The 17,415-nt window shown below is 36.3% G+C and overlaps 1 protein-coding gene across 1 annotated transcript in view; it reads right to left on the bottom strand.

The window, feature by feature from the left end:
- Positions 1–17,415, bottom strand: part of LOC144971063 (uncharacterized) — an 80,362-nt gene that overhangs the window by 23,984 nt on the left and 38,963 nt on the right. The window contains exons 9-14 of the mRNA XM_078911403.1: positions 15,061–15,218; positions 14,074–14,204; positions 11,031–11,193; positions 8,672–8,783; positions 5,396–5,488; positions 4,566–4,746 (exon numbers count right to left, since the gene is read on the bottom strand). Of these exons, the coding sequence (XP_078767529.1) occupies positions 4,566–4,746; positions 5,396–5,488; positions 8,672–8,783; positions 11,031–11,193; positions 14,074–14,204; positions 15,061–15,218 (838 nt within the window). The remainder of the gene's footprint in view (positions 1–4,565; positions 4,747–5,395; positions 5,489–8,671; positions 8,784–11,030; positions 11,194–14,073; positions 14,205–15,060; positions 15,219–17,415) is intronic.

Below are 17,415 nucleotides of genomic sequence, written 5' to 3'. Positions count from 1 at the left end.
TTGAAATCTTAGAAAATACAACTCTCGGTCGATCAAAGTTTTTAAAACTATCCAAAGAACGTGCATTCTTTGTTTCGAATCTTATAATATTATTCCACAAGTGGAATGCTAATAGATGCTAAGATTATTCATATTTAGATAATGAAATAAATACGGCACGCTTCCGCTATGGCTTACGGGTTGAATATCCAATGATAAATATTAATCAAAACCAATTACTTAAAACAGGGCACGCCTTAGGACTTGTAAACATCAAACAGATGCAATTAGTAGAACATTGATCTGTTACAGTTTGTCAGCTCATTTAACATCAAGTTCTGCTCCGTTGTGTATTTGCCACGGAACTTTAAAAGGGAGCAAACCTTCCGTACTCTGATAAAACATGTTTTTAATATTTTGACCATAAAACTCGTCCTTCAAATGTCGATCAATTAAAATGACCCCCCCCCCTTTATCCACACACAAAAAAAAATCCGACTTCCGAAGTCCCAGGTTTGAGAGTTCTTGACAAGACCAGTGGTCATCTTATCGATCATATTTGAAGGATAAGGTTTCTGGCCAACATTTAAAAACGTGTTTTTTAGCGGACGGTGGAATAATGATGTTTTCATTATTTATAATTAATTGTTTTGATCACTGACAATGTTGGTTTACACCGGGGGCTTCCATTTTCAAAGCTGACCACAATACTCTTAATACAATGACACAAACGCTTTTCTCCAGCCCCCCCCCCCCCCCCCCCAAAAAAAAAAAAAAAAAACAAAAACAAAAAAAACAAAAAAACAACAAAAAACGTGTAGTCTATATAGATTGAGATGACCCCTAACTTGTGAAATAGTATACTGGGATTACAAAGGAGGCTCGGGTTTGAGATAATAGTCAAATCAGAGATTCATATAGGGCATTATCCACTAAACGTGTTCAAAGCGCTTTACTACGGCTCCCTAGCCAACAGCAACACTTAACATGTAGAACGAGACATGACGCCTGTTAGGTGATACTGCTTTTTTTCAGAGTCAATGCTATTAACGACAAGGTATTCATTTTACACCTGAATATGCTGGGAGAATGTGAATAAAGAGTCTTCTCCATGGACTCAACAGTGGATCAGAGCGGGACTCGAACCTTTGGACCTTCCGATCCAAAGGCGAATGTCATACTACAGGCAGCGCACAAATCGCTTTCTATTGAAAGATGAACTAAAACTTTTCATGCCTAAATTTAAAAAAAAAGTGTTTTGAATCTGTAGGCAATGTACAATCATCACTTATTGCTACTTAATGACTTTTCAATCGTAATTAATGGATCAAGCAAACGGCATCAATCTCTGGTTCTTCTACTATCTTACCTCATTTACTCCCCTACCAGTATTCCCTGCATCTCTAATGGCATTATTGTCATTTATGTCTGGTACCAGAGCTAGAATAAAATTCATTTAAATACCATTAAGATTTTATCTACTCGTCAAATGGCTGCTTTGTGATTTTACCTTTTTAAGTGAGATTCAAAAAACTTAGGCGCCGATTAGTGTTCTTGCGCTTGTGGTATGATACTCGTATTTGGCCCCGTAGATCCCTGGTTCAAGTCCCGCTGTAAGCGGTGGAAAGCTAAGTCTTTGGAAAAGATTTAAATTATCTCACGGCACTCAGGTGTGAAATGGGTACCTGACATGTAACCTTGTCTCTGTCGACCTTATGCATTTGTTTGCTTTCAAATTGCGTGATCAAATTTGTAAGGTAATTTTTTCGACCCTCTGTTTATTTCTTAGGCTGTTCCATTCACAATAGTTTTTTCGATTTCTAAATTTGAGCCGCTCATTTTTTCATTGGAATAAACCATCATTGGGTGGCAACTTAATTGTGACGCATAGAATAATAAATGACTTAGGGTGCAGGGTTTTGATTCGGAATTTGATCAAAACCATTTGTTCATTATTTCCCTTTTAACAATTTTCATATTTTACTATAGTCACATTTGTTATAAATGGCGCGTGTTTTTCAGGTTTTTCTCAGCTGTTCCTCTATCAAAAAGTTGTAAAAATTTTGTGTCAACTTCTGAATCAATTTGGCTTAACCGAATATAGGTTTTGGACCGTGTTGATGCCATATCAAAAACGTTTTCTTCTTTAAGACGTATAAAAAACTACTTTAAAACCGCTGTCATACTCCTTAGTGAAAAGAAACAAACCAGAAAGTTTTCAAAGAAGATTGTCTATTCAGGGAGTTTTGACACGAGGATGCGTGACTTCCCCCAAATCACTGTAGGCGCAGTCCAGTCGAGCTCATTTGGGCCCAAGTAAAGGGAAAGATTGAGAGGAGGAAAATCAAATTTACTCTCACCGACGAGGCAATAAATGATATAACAAGAGAAGACTGGGAAAAGGCATGCTCCAACCTTCGCAAACTGCAGGAAAATTACATTTCATTGGATAGAGTGGTGCACGAAATCTTTCCGTAGTCGTTCCACTTCTCCTTTTTATCATTCTCATCATCAGTTTGTGTGATTGATGTGTCCAGTGTTTCTTTGTTTTTGTTATTGAAAGTTATAACATGAAGATGTCTGATAGATAGTTAGGGATTGCCATCCGTCCCTTCATATTCAGATACTGTTCAAGTTTCAATTACCATTTTAACGAGTTACTTCAAAATGGATAGGCGGAAAATTTATAATTTTGATACTGTAAATCATCTATGAGTTCCGATCCTTACAGTTATGGATTTTGATATAGCTGTAATAAGCGAAAATCCTTTTTTATATTGTTTTAAAATTCATGAAAACATAATCTTTAATTAAGACAAATTGATTCAGAGGTTCATACAAAGTCTTGCAACTGTGTATTGAGGGACAGCTGAGAAAAAGAAGAAAAACACGCCCCACTTATTAAAAATCAGACTATAGTACATTACATTCGAAGACTAAACCCGACGTATACTTATTTGCAGGTCTGATATCCCAAATTGTTACTTAAAGGAAATACTCTCAAACCAATGCTAAATATCGTCCATTTCAACAATGCTAAATAACGACCATAACTGCGTGAACATATATGCAAGTCTGACATCCGAACGCAATTATGGGCCTAGTTTAACATTGTTGTAATAGACAATATTATGCGCATATTTTTATGACATTTCCGTTACAACAATGAGTCATGCGAGTAAAATCATGCTCTATGTCATCCTAGAAAGATTAAAAGTTAAAATAGAAACAGAGCTAGCGGAGTAACAAGCAGGTTTCAGACCAGGAAGGGGTACTGGAGACATGCTCTGCGCACTTCAAGTCATCATAGAAAAACTAAATGAAATTCACAAAGAGGCATACATCATCTTTATAGACTACAGCAAAGCGTTTGACAGTGTTGAACATGAAAAACTTTTTCAGGCCCTACACGACATGGGTTTCCTATCACACCTTGTTGCCCTCATAAAACCTTTATACACAAACCAGGAACTTAGAATTCGCTGGAACAACAACCACACCAAATGCTTCACAATAGGAGCAGGTGTTAGACAATGTTGCATTCTGTCACCACACCTATTCAGCATATACATCGAACAAATAATGAGAGAAGCAGCTGCTGAATTTTTTGGAATTGAAAAAAGAGGTCGAAAAATATCAAATCTCAGATATGCAGATGATGCCACAATCCTTACTAACAACCACTCAGAGGCAACAACATTCATTAATGATTTAAACAACGCAGGTGAGCTTAAAGGCCTTAAACTAAATGATAAAAAGATAAAATACATGCAAATCGGAGAAGTTAAAGATCAAGCCATAATCATTGAAAACGAAGAGATTGAAGGTGTGTCTCATTTTAGATATTTGGGATCCACTAAAACGCAAAATGGCGACTGTTCGATTGGAATAAATAACCGAATTGCAATGGCGAAAAAGAATGACCTCTCTAAACAATATCTGGAAAGACAAATCCATATGGCAAAATCTGAAAATAAAATTAGAAAAATTATTGGTGTGGACAGTGATGACCTACGGCACAGAAGGATGGACGCTCAAAAACAAACACATGAAACGTATAAAATCTGCTGAAATGTGGTTTTACAGAAGGATGATGAGGATAAGCTGGAGGGAAAGAAGAACAAATAACAGCATACTGGAAGATCTGGAAGTCATGCCAGAACAATTAAATGTTATTAAAAGTTTTTTCGGTCACATATATGCCGAAAGCCATGCACCCTAATGAATTATGTGGTACAAGGGTAAATGGTGGGCAAACGAAGAAGAGGAAAACATATGCCTAGTTATATCAAAAATATCCTAGAATGGACAGATATGAATCGAAGAGAGCTGTCCAGACGGGAGGAATGGGCAGACTTTTGTCATTTGTCATCGCAGAGTGTGAGCAGCCAACGTCAATGAGGACGACACTGGATAGTAAGTAAGTAATTATCATCATGATATGAAGTAAACATTTGCAAGCAAAAATATTTTTAAAAGTAATTTGCTATGGAGTAGACGAGACTACAGCAGTAAAATATTGGACGTCCCCTTCACGAATGAACTATTAAGAGATGCTCAGGTTTTGTTCAGAAATTCTCACTCACTTTCTATATTTATCGGTCCAAGGTGACAAAGGGTTGTCTATATCTCTTGTTGTTTCCCAAACTTCCTCGCTGGCTGTCGGGTCGAAGTCGCGAAAGTTCTCAATAACGGACGTAATTACCGTTAAGAGTCCTCCGCCAAGGATGGCGACTAGGTTTCCAATTAACATGACTGTCTCGCGGCCTTTCGTCGGTTGGAAAGAATGGGAATGTGTCAATCATCATCATCATCATCATCATCATCATCATCATCATCATCATCATCATCTTGTTCTTCTTCATCATCATTACCATCATCATCAGCATCATCATTATAATGATCATAATCATCATCGTCCTTCATCATTGCTCCATTATTAATGATAAGAAGGGTAAAAATCATGGCTAAGACTGATAATATATCGATAATAATAGGATGGTAATATTTGTAATGATAACAATAACACTTAGTAATAGGAAATAATAACAATAATGGTAATTTCAATGGTCATATGAAAACCGAGAACTATAGAAAAGTAATAAAAATAGAAATAACAAATATGGCAATTTGCACTAAGATACGCGTGATAAAACATTATAATATGATAACGATAAATAAAACTCTTCTCCCCCTCTCTCTCTCTCTCTCTCTCTCTCTCTCTCTCTCTCTCTCTCCCTCTTTCTCTCTCTCTCTCCCTCTCTCTCTCTCTTTCTCTCTCTCTCTCTCTCTCGACCTTCCTAACTACCTCGCACTCTCTCTTGACTCATCAGTGACAGAAATAATAATGATATACACAATGATAAAAATGGCTATCACTATTTGGCTCCTAAGCAAGAATGAAATCCTAACATACCCGTATTCTCCTTAAAAAGGCCCAAACCACCGTCATAGGTGGATGCCGCAGCTAGCCAAGCTGTTATGGACATGATGGCACCCCCTATCACTCCTGAAACAATTGAGTTCAAACATTTATCATAAGTAACGTGTTAATTCAATCACAAAAAATCCAGTCACCCAAATAAATAGATTAATTAAATGCATAAATATACCTCCCAAAAAGACTTAACATTAAAATAAAACAAACATAAAACAAACAGTCAACAATCAAAACAAAAAAGACAAAAAACAACAACAAACAAACAAACAAAAAACAAAAAAAAAAAAAAAAAAAAAAAACCCCACAAAACAACCAAACAAAAACAAAAAACAAAAAACAAACAAAACAACAGCAACCCCCCCCCCCCCCCCCCCAACAAAATACAGATATATGAGTTAATAAAGACGGAAAGAATACAATCAAATAAACAAAATGAACGATATCCCAGAAACCTTGACGGCGAATACGGCTATTTCATCATCGATTGTTGAATGGAAGTATCTTTTTTTTTAGTCAAGTAACCTTGAGCATGGACAATGGACAGATGGATGACAATGCACGTAACCACACCTATTTTTCTATTAGGTAGAACATTTTCACACGTATCATTATATTCTTGACTTAATGGGAAAACCATTATATTCCTTTATAATGATACCCGTAAGTTATCGAGAAACCTTATAGATAATTCTTTGCATAACCTAGATAGTAGCGCGCATATAATAAGGAGTTTGACGTGCAGTGATATCTTGAAAACCCCGATAAGTCTTGCAAAGGTTACTCCGTCGTGACAACAAAGAAGCTCGTATTTTAATCAGATATAACATGGTCAATAAAGACCAGGAAAGTAAAAATACTTTGGTCACACGAAACGGCATGCATAACACCATCTGTAAAAATCATCGCCGAACGACAAGAAGAGGACAAGACGCCAAAAGGCCGTTCCCCAAGGTAATCGCTAGACGACATCAATAGCTGGACGGGGATGACAAGTTAAAAATGCAACAGACTGGTATGAGACCAGGCAGAATGATGAGATGCCACTGAAGTAAGTAAGTAAATATGTAAGGAAGTAATATGGGTGAGTCTATTGGGGTGGTATTATAAAGGTAATATTTTACTTTTGTGTTTAAAATTTCGTTCTCGATCCGTACACTTCCATGGTTGCCCCGCGGTGGGAAATTCCTTTTGAATTCTAAATTCAAATTACAACATTTTGTTTTGCTACAGATAGAAACGAATAATATTGAAACAGTTTTGATACAAAGAAGACACAAGTCAACTAGTATCATGTATTGAATGGAAATTTGGTCGTATAATTCCTGTTTGTTGAGATAATGAATATACTTGAATACGGTAACTATGATAATATATAGAGCCCCTTACTCAAACGTCAGCTTTTCACCTGAACCTTTCTTCTTTTTTTTCTTCACAGGGTGTTTTAAGGCCTTGACTTAAGCAACCCTTAATATGATAATAATATGTTATGTTATATGTGCTGTCTCTAAGCGTGGAAAACATTCAGGTGTTTGTTACCCTAAAATGGCAGACAGATTCTTTTCATAAAGGATGGCAATCGAGGTGTCGCGTCGACTAATTAACCAGTTTAGGTAAGATCAATCTTTACCCTTATCAAAAGGAAGAGGCACGTCTTTGATAACGCCGTTGTTATTGTTGTGTAACCTCAAATTAGTGAGCATTTGATCAAAAGGCATCCTAGACGATTTGTGATCACAAAGTTGAGAGCATTTGGTGTTCACAAAGCTTGACGCTAATTGATTCGTTACGGTTATTCCCCCCGTTATAGAGAGATACGTCATTAAAACGCTAATGCTATATCGATTGATCTTTGCGGTGGATGTCACAATTTGACAAACAAGTCTAAGATTTGAACGTTTAGGGCCGATTTGAAAATAACTTAGATAATGATCGAGGCTTTAATGTCTATGGAAATCCAGTTAGAATCTTTAGCTCTTTAACCATTTAACTGCCGTACTCTGGAGAGACATGTATCTAAAAAATGTGGACAAAAAACTCGTCCTTCAAATATCGACCGCTTGAGATCCCAGGTTTGAGAGTTTTTGCCAAGATGAGGGTCATTTAAATCGATCGTACTTGAAGGACGAGTTTTCTGGTCACATTTTTAAATACGATTTTTAGAGTACAGCAATTAACTGGTTGAGTAGAAATCAGGCTTCATAATGCCCCGTACATTTCCATATGAGGCCCCAAGGGAAACCACATTTCCATTTTATGCAATATAAGTCTCTTGTTAGGCGTCTTTTATTTGGTAAGACATCAGTCATTGCCAAGTACTTATTTAAACCTGAGTCCACGGATGTGGTGTGTGTATATCACCTTATTAAAACATGCAATGCCAAGGCCAAGGTTTGCTGTCATAACACAATATCTAATCATAGACCAAGCTCAGCGTTGCTTTATACAAATCAAGATACATTACCGTCATGGAGGGCACAATGATTTTCCACATAGAAATTATAAGATAACATGGCTTTAAATAAACCCCGTACAAAAATATTAGACATAAAAAACCCCCACAAAACAAAAAAGCAAACAAACCAACAAACCAGAACAAACCAAAAAAAAAAAAAAACAGAAAAAGGAAAAATAAACGACAAAAAAAAAAACCCACAAAAAAACCCTAACAAAATCAAAGGAAAAAGAGCAAAACAAACGAAAAAAATACATGCCGAAAATGATCGGTCAAACTATATACATACAAAAATTTATTGCGATCAAGTATCAAGGGGATTGGAGGATACAAAGCATCTCAAATTACAATGGACTCTAAATAAACAGTCGTCAAATATTTTAACCTTGCTTTTTTTCAAAAAAGTATTTTATGGATCATCCAATATGTTTTTTTATGCTACAACAAATCGACATTGAATAATATTTGAGTTAAAACTATAACTCATGATGTCAAAAGTATTCTTATAGCGAATCATTTAAAGCAGATCAGTGATCAGAGAGGGGATGGGATACTAATAATCCACCAAGCCTTTAACATTTAAGAGCAAAACATATTGAGTATCTTAAATGATGTAAAATAATATCTCGTAGTGTGATCTTACCATAACAACAGACATTTTACGGTAGAAAAGCACTAACGCTGTAGTCTGAATCGGATTGCAGATACTGTTTTCTTTGTGAAAACGGTCAACTTTAAAATAGTTTTTGACCAATGATAATAGAAAAATAATTTTACGAAAATAAAGCATATGAACTCACCAACGATCATGGCTTTACCGGTCAACCTCTCCCAGAACATACACAACGTAATTGGGACCACGGCTGATCCCACAAGAACACCCATGAAGAGATACACCCAGCTCAGGCCAACCTGAGGAGAAGTCCAAATAAGAATTTGTTGGATAATCATTTTAAAAAAATTAAAAAAAATAAAATTCCCTTTATTCATCCCATAGGGGAAATCTATCTCTAGGGTCTATTCGAATGGAAGACTGGAATAACTCAGGCGTCAGCCGCAGTGCAGCGCCGCAAATTGAGCTAGGGCGAGGTGACTTGCTCAAGGCCACACAGAGCAGCGGCTGGTGATCGAACTCGGTAACTTTCGGTACAAAGCAAAGACTGTACCGCTGAGTCACGCTGCCCCTAATATAAAGCTAATTGTAAAAATTTAGAGCCATAATTCTTCTGTCTCAATTTCTTGAGCGTAAAATGGAAAGTAACTTTTTGCTATTTATATACCATTCATACAGCACCGATTGAGGGATTAATTCACATGCAACAGCATCTATACTTACTATATAGCGTCCTTTTCTTATTCCTTTCCTTACCCCCGTAAAAATGAAAGACCCTGCCTCAAAACTTGAGCTTTTGTATAACGCAATATCCACTTAATGTGTCCCTAGCGCTTGACAATGTAAATGTTGCTGCTCGAAGCTCGAAAAAATAAATAACTATGTGAAATCAAATGTACGCTTCAATTTAATATAGGAAAACAGATAAAATGGACGATTCGGGTTTCCCCTTTATCAACAAAAAAGGATGAATGAATCACTACAGACGAATGAGATAATGTGGTAGTGGCGATGCTTATTCATCTTAACAACGCCACTACCACATTATCTCATTCGTCTGTAGTGTTTCATTCATCTTTTTCTGTTGATAAAGGGGAAACCCGAAATGTCCATTTTATCGGTCTTCGAATATTAAATTGAAGCTTACATTCAATTTCACATTGTTGTTTATTAGCGCTTGACAAGGGGTTTCAAGTTTCAAGCCTAAACAGACACTTAACACCCAGGACAAGAAATGAGACCCAAGAGACTATTACCGTTTTTTTCTTCGACAAGGCCAATGCTGTCACGCCAGGGACTCACTTTACACCTTAATATGGTGAGAACATTTGAGTGAACAGCCTTTTTTTCACGTACCCGGCTTTGCATTGCTCACAATGGGATTTAAACCAGGGAACTACCGATCCGAAAGCGAGTGTCATACCATAAGGCCATAAAGCCGCAATATTTCACAGACCGATAGATTGAGCTTTATATTGAGACTTAATACAGCGCGATATCCACTAAATGTGCTCAAAGCGTTTTACAAGGGGTCCCTGGCCAACAGCAACATAATTTAGGACGGGACATGACGCCTGTTAGGCGATGTTACAATTTTTTTTCGGACAGAGACAACGCTATAAACGGCCAGGTACTCATTTTACACCTGAGTACGGTGAGAGAATGTGAGTAAAGAATCTTTTCCAAGGACTCAACTAAGCGCCGAGCGAGGCTCGAACCCAGGACCTTCCGATCCGAAAGCGAGTGTCATATCACAAGACCACATAGCCGCAGAAGATTAAGATTGACCGCAAGTCTGTTAACAATCTGGGGTGTGAAACGTCCATTGGTCTCTGGTTCAAGACTTTTTGTTTTTATAAGTTCGGGTATAAATAAAATTATTGAGACATGAAGTAACTATATTTTCTGGCCTCCCTCTAATTGATAGAAAGGAAGACAAATGTGATTTGTTAATGTGTAATCTACGCTAGGCTTTATCAAATAAGAACAGTAGAATTAGAACTTCCTTTATTTATCTTGTAATATAAAATATGTTGTTTCGAGTTGTTTTTAAAGTGAAGCACCACTGATGAACTATAGTGTTTAGCTTTTTAGCTCAATTAACGATTAGATACTAAAATGAAGAGGGTAGTGATGGGCTCAACAATGGCGAAGACCTCAATGGTGTTTTTTTAATTTTAATTATACTAACGTCAGCTATATAAATAGCAGCTTGAAAGGAAACAATGCAAAAAGCTGTAACACTTTTATGCCCTCTATGATAGAATTGATGACAATGGTAACAATGCTTTTGGCAATACAAATCTGTTAGACGATAAGGAATGTTACAAAAATATGAACAACACAAATATATACGATATTCAAAAAAAAAAAAAAAAAAAAAAAAAAGAATCCAAAAACATAAGAAATATTTTGAGCTAAAAATACTTTTCAGGCAACAAATGCTGGTCGTAAAAAGGTGTTTTGTCCTGGAATTTTAAAATATTTGTTTGAAGCAGTAATATGCCTTTTTGTTCAATAGGTTCGATAATGTTTAAGAAACTTACGTCGGCCATATAAAGCAGCAAGGTGAATGGGACAATACACATAGTCACCCACACCAGAGCCCAGGATTTGAGTCGGCCCAGGTAATCGTTGTACACCCTGAAGCTACCATGGGTGGGACACTTGTAGTCCGGTTTGATTGCTCGCCGGCATTCGTTACGACTCCTGGGAAGTTTCAATAACTCGAAATATTAAAAATAAAAATAAATAAATTCCAATCTTTATAATTACAAACTCACCAAAAGTACACATGAAATGCACGCACATGCATACACACATACGTGCGCGCACACACACACACACAAACACACACAAACACACACACACACACACACACATATATATATATATATATATATATATATATGTGTGTGAGAGCGAATGCTCGAAACAATATGGTAGAAGTTGATTAAATTTATGCTTGAAATATTGTATTAATAGCTCCTTTTACCAAAAGATTTAGCACTACTATTTCATGGTTTTTGTTTTTTATAATTTTATACATTTGCTCCAGTTCTACTCTAATGTTGAGCACTGTATTTTAACCAGAAATGGGCCTCGTAAGTACTCATTTTAACTTCTCAACCAAGAACATCCCGATCCCGACTTGCAAACAATACCTAAAATCTCAAATCAACAAAACAGAAAAAATTATTAAAAATTCCATATGGCGAGCTTTTAACTATTTAAATCCAGACTAAAGGGTTAAAAATAAGGAAACTTTCGGATTTAGATTTACCAGACCAGCCCCATTTATACCCGAACTACGAGAATTCGAAGACGGACTGACAGACATCATCCGAAATATAAAATGTAGACAAATCAACGACAAATTCCAAAATATACTAAAACAAATCATACGATCGATACGTCGCCGCTACAAAACCACTAATTTCTACAAACTGCCCACTGAGGGGCAAAAATATTGACAAAAATATACAAGCAGAGTACAAGAAACAAACACCATCTACGACACCTGACACTACAGCATAAGACAAAAACATCGCCGAAAATCTACAACTAAGCGACAGAATAGACACCACAGCGAATCAAAAGTCTTCATTATGATTAAAGACCATAAACCCAACTTTTGTTATATCGTCCAATGCCGACTCATAAACTCATGCGAATCGTAAATTGGAAAAATGAACAAACAGATCTTAGACAAAATCAACACCAAAATTATCAAGGAAACTGAATTTAAGCAATAGAAAGCACAGTGGAAGTTATCAACTGGTACAGACACATAGAAAACAAACAACAACAAAATGCAATCATCTTTGATATTTGTAATTTCTACCCTTCTTTCACCAAAACCTTACTTCTCAAAGCACTACAATTCGCGAATACTTTTGACAACATCACCGAATAAGAAATTAATATCATCCTGCATTCGGAGAACACATCACTATACAACAACGGAGTAGCATGGACAAAATATCCACAAACTTTGATGTCATAATGGGAAGCTACGACGGAGCAGAAACATGCGGGCTCGTCGGACTATATCTATTTTCCCAACTACATCTTGACATAAACATTGGACTATACAGAGACGTGCAATTGCCATGTTTAATAAAAGACCGAGTCAGTCTGAAATTATAAAGAAACATTTTTTTTCCAGGACAACCATCTTAAAACTACCATTGAAGCCAACTAAAAGACAGTCGATTTCATAGACATAACTATTAACCTGAACAACGGCACTACCAGCTTTTTTACAAAACCAAACAACATCCCATTGTATGTCCATAGGCATTGCAGCCACCCGCCATGTATAATAAAAATATCACATAGAGCATAAACAAACGACTATCTAACATTTCTACAAACAACCCTATATTTAACGAATCAACCCCGCTATACACAGGACGCACTACAAAAAGTGGCTATGGCTATAAACTAAAACATGAAGAAGAGACATAACCACCCCAACGAAAAAATGTCAAAGAAAACGAAATATAACATGGTTCAACCAACCCATCAGCAGGAACGTGACAACCCCTATCGGTAATACGTTCTTCAATCTACTACAAACATTCCTCCCACCAGGCCACGTCCTTCACCTCATCATGAACAATAACACCATCAAAATAGGATGCACCTGCATGCCAAACATACAAAATATTATTTCCTTCAACAACAACCGAAAACTATCACAGCCAGAATAGCCCAAAAATAACCTACAGAAAAATGCAACTGCAGGATCCAGGCAACATGACTACTAAACGGCAATTGCCTGACACAAAACGTTATTTATCAAGCCACAGTTACACGCGCAGACACATCAAAACAAGAAACATACGCAAAGTGCCCAAATACAACCTGCAGAAATCTTCCTTAAAAACATGCACAAGCGACATTCTATTCCACTAAACGAACATATTTGGAACCTCAAAGAAAAGAAAATACAACATAGCACTACATGGAAAAACACCTCAAGAGCACGGCCCTACTTCCCCTCATGTAAAATTTGCAACCTTTGCTTGGAAGAAAAATTCCACATCATCACAAAATCAAACATGGCAACACTGAACAAAAAAAACGAAGTTACATCGTCATGCAGGCATAGAAACAATGTAATTACGAACCACCATAACCCCGAAACCAAAAACGTATGATGCCAACCGGAAGTAACAATAAACACAATCTACTTTCACTTTCACTTCCTGATGAGAGCGAAAGCTCGAAACAATATTGTAGAAGTTGATCAAAATTAATCTTAAAATACTATATATATATATGTGTTTGTGTGTGTGTGTGTGTGTGCGTGTGTGTGTATGTGTGTGTATGTGTGAATACTTCGATATAATGAGACGTATACTATGTTGGTCCCAATAAAATATTTGAAATAATGAAACAAAAACCAGAGGGCAATCAATTGCGTTCTGATGGATTTTTGTCTGTCGAGAGAATTTGGTGACAACTGATCACCCCTATGCTGTCTATCAATTGGGTGACGTCAACAGAATGTCTTCTATCTATGAACTTTAGAGGTAATTAATTGGAAACAATTCTTTGCAAAATTTGACAGGCCCCACTTACTTATTGTCAGCGTGGCAGTTTGCGCAAAAGTTGAGACTAACACATTCACATTTGTCCCGTGGGTTGGCCATCCTCCCTCGTCCCTTGCCACACAGAATACAACTGTTGGTGTCGTTAGTAAGGCGGTATGGCTGGGTGGCAAAAATCATTTTAAAACTAGAGCTTTTATATAGAACAATATCCACTAAATGTGCTCAAAGCGCTTGACAATGGGTCCCTGACCAACAGCAACACGTAACATGTAGAACAAGACATGACGCCTGTTAGGCGATATTACAAATTTTCCTACAGAGACAACGCTGTTGATGGCCAATTACTAATTTTACACATGAGTACGGTGACAGAATGTCAGTAAAGAGTCTTTTCCAAGGACTCAACTATGCGCCAAGATAGGCTCGAACCCAGGACCTTCCGATCCGAAAGCGAGTGTCATACCACAATACCATATAGCCGTACATTTTAAAGCTTTGGCATTGCAGTGAATGCTGTGAACAATTTAATATATTTCATTATTTAAATGTGTTACCTGTCTGAAACGTTTATTCACATTGTTTTCATCATATCAATATTAATAGCACAATGCTAAAACGTGATCTGAACATATTTACAAAGCGTAAAAAACTCACAATGTAGATAATTCAAAACAAATATCATGAACTAACGGTAAGAAGTTGAGAACATAAATTGGGCATAAAATAGTACTGTAAAAACTATCATCTAAATAGCAACAACTTTGTTGTTTTTTTTTACATTGAGATGACACAGGAAAAATGATCGCATAAAGCCACACGTTTTGAGCATCGTGTGAATTTCATATAATTTAGAATGACAAATTAAATTAAAAATTAGTTACCTTTAGTGTGAAGGTATCACGGGAAATCAAGTCAAAATGTAGATTATAGACAAGAAGAACAAATAAAAAGTTTTTATTCTGTATTTTCTGTATGATAATATTTTAGACAAACATATAGGATATTTTCTACTTACTTTGAGATAGACACCATATATGTCATAAACCATAATAGATGTCACGGCCATGACCTCAGCCGAACCAGTGGAAGTAATAGCCATGAGAACCATTACTAGAATGAGCACAGCCCCCATTTTACCCAGTAGACGGGACGCCACTGTTGGAGGTACCAATCCTAGATGAAAGATAAGGATAAAACCATTTTGAGCCTACCAGCACAGTGTTCATGTCATAATCTTACATGTTTTATTTCTTAAATAATCTGACTGGGAATGAATGAATAAAGTTGCCCATTATGAATACCCTGTTAGGGGCACCGGTGTCAAATCTTTTCTTTTTTAATTTGAGATTTGTAATACTGTAATCAATAGTTCTGAGTCAAGGTACACATGCATATTCTTTTAAAATAGGATTGGGGGTCATAATTGTTCCGTAAAGCCCCTTGTTAAATTTGCCAACAAGCACAGAATTAATGGCAAATGTACAAATTATAAAACTATTTTTTACAGTTTGATATACAAGTAACTTGCAAACCTTTTTTATGTTAATGATCATTTTATCACTATTTGACTCATATGATTATCTAGAAAATCTACAAGGATATATTATAGGTCATTCGATTATTTATAAAATCTGCTAGGGCATTATGTTCAGTCAATTTGACGTTGGGAATTCTCACATGCCCGTCCTATTGCCAGATGCATTTGCGGGCGTGCACCAGATTTTATTACCGGACCGATTTTATCAGTCAAACGATTCAAATCGATCTATGTTAATTTCCACAATGCTTAGGGTATAATGATTAAAATAGAAGCATGCCTGTCCGTAATAACATTTATTTCTCTGCAAATAGTTCGGGTTTTTTACTAGCTTAATCAAAAGAACGAAGTAAAAATAGTAGCTTTTAAAACCCCATTAGCGCGTTGTAAAAGTCACGTGTTTTGTTAATTCTGTCCTATACTGACAAAACACATTTTTATCATTTTAGCAAGAGAATATTTACTTCATATTTCGATATATTATTAAAACGATCCAAGCTTATCAAAAAGTCTAAACCTTAGAAACGTTTACGGCTTTTTGACAAGTTAGGAGTGGAATTCGAGGTCATTTTAATCGATGCACAAGATATATATATATATATATATATATATATATATATATATATATATATATATATATATATATATATATAAAGTGTTATTTTAAAAGCCAATATGAGTAGAAAGACGCTATGTCAGTGTAAGACAGTTTGGTATAGAGAGACCGAAGACGACGTCACTCTAGCTTTTGTTATTGTATTTTGCCATCTGCGTTTGTGAGTGGTTCTCACTAAACTGTATTAACCAGACTATAAACGTTTAAGGTTACACATAGTTTTGTGTGTTGGTTCGTTGTACTTCCGGGTGGCAATGTTATGAATTTCTTAGCCAAGCGCATACTATCTATATTTACCGACGCGCACACACTCATAATAATGGTTAGTGATCTATGATACCACTAATAAATTGAATTAAAACGGAAACACAGTAAAGTGCCCAGATGTACTTTTTAATGGACGGTCCTATAAATACACCAGAGAGTAGATTATTCTAAAACCTTGTTAAACAGGGCCTTCCGGCAAACTATCAAAATGACAAATTAGGAAACAGGCACTGGTGTAAGATAACGATCGGATGAAGTGTGTATGGAACAGTGCCAAACAAATTAATGAGAAAAATACAAGAAAAACAAAACAAAACAACATCCCAAAAAATCAGTATGCCTCGATGGGGATAGAACCTATGTGATCTAGTGGTATGACACTGGCTTTCGGATCGGAAGGTCCTGGGTTCGAGCCTCGCTCGCGCATAGTTGAGTCCTTGGAAAAGGCTCTTTACTCACATTCTCTCACCGTACTCAGGTGTAAAATGAATACCTGGCCGTTAACAACGTTGTCTTTGTTCGAAAAAATTATAATATCGCCTTACAAGCGTCATGTCTTGTCCTAAATGTTAAATGTTTCTGTTGGACAGGGACCGTTTGTAAAGCGCTTTGAGCACGTTTATTGGATATTGCGATATATAAAAAGCTCAATTTAATTTCACCTCAGATCGCCTGATTACGACCTGTCTGAAATACAAAACAGATTCAATCCTCAGTACGACAGATTGTCTTTTAGGATGTTTTTCTTTTCTCTCGTATTTTGTTGTTGTTGTTTTTCCTTTTTCTCGCAATGTGTTATTCACGCTTTTCAGATCGTTGCCTTCAGGGAAGTAGGTTATAAACGAGTATTCATATAGTAGATTTCTTTGAGAAAAAAAAACCATAATGGTTTCGGTTTTCATTTTCTAATCTGGTGAGTTTGTTTATGTTATGACATCGATAGGTGGAGT

Source organism: Berghia stephanieae, chromosome 4 (assembly GCF_034508935.2).
Source record: "Berghia stephanieae isolate SIO BIC M18660-M18661 chromosome 4, UCSD_Bste_1.3, whole genome shotgun sequence".
Lineage (NCBI taxonomy): Eukaryota > Metazoa > Mollusca > Gastropoda > Nudibranchia > Aeolidiidae > Berghia > Berghia stephanieae.
Note: the sequence above shows the minus strand (reverse complement) of the source record. Positions and strands in the feature narration are given on the sequence as shown.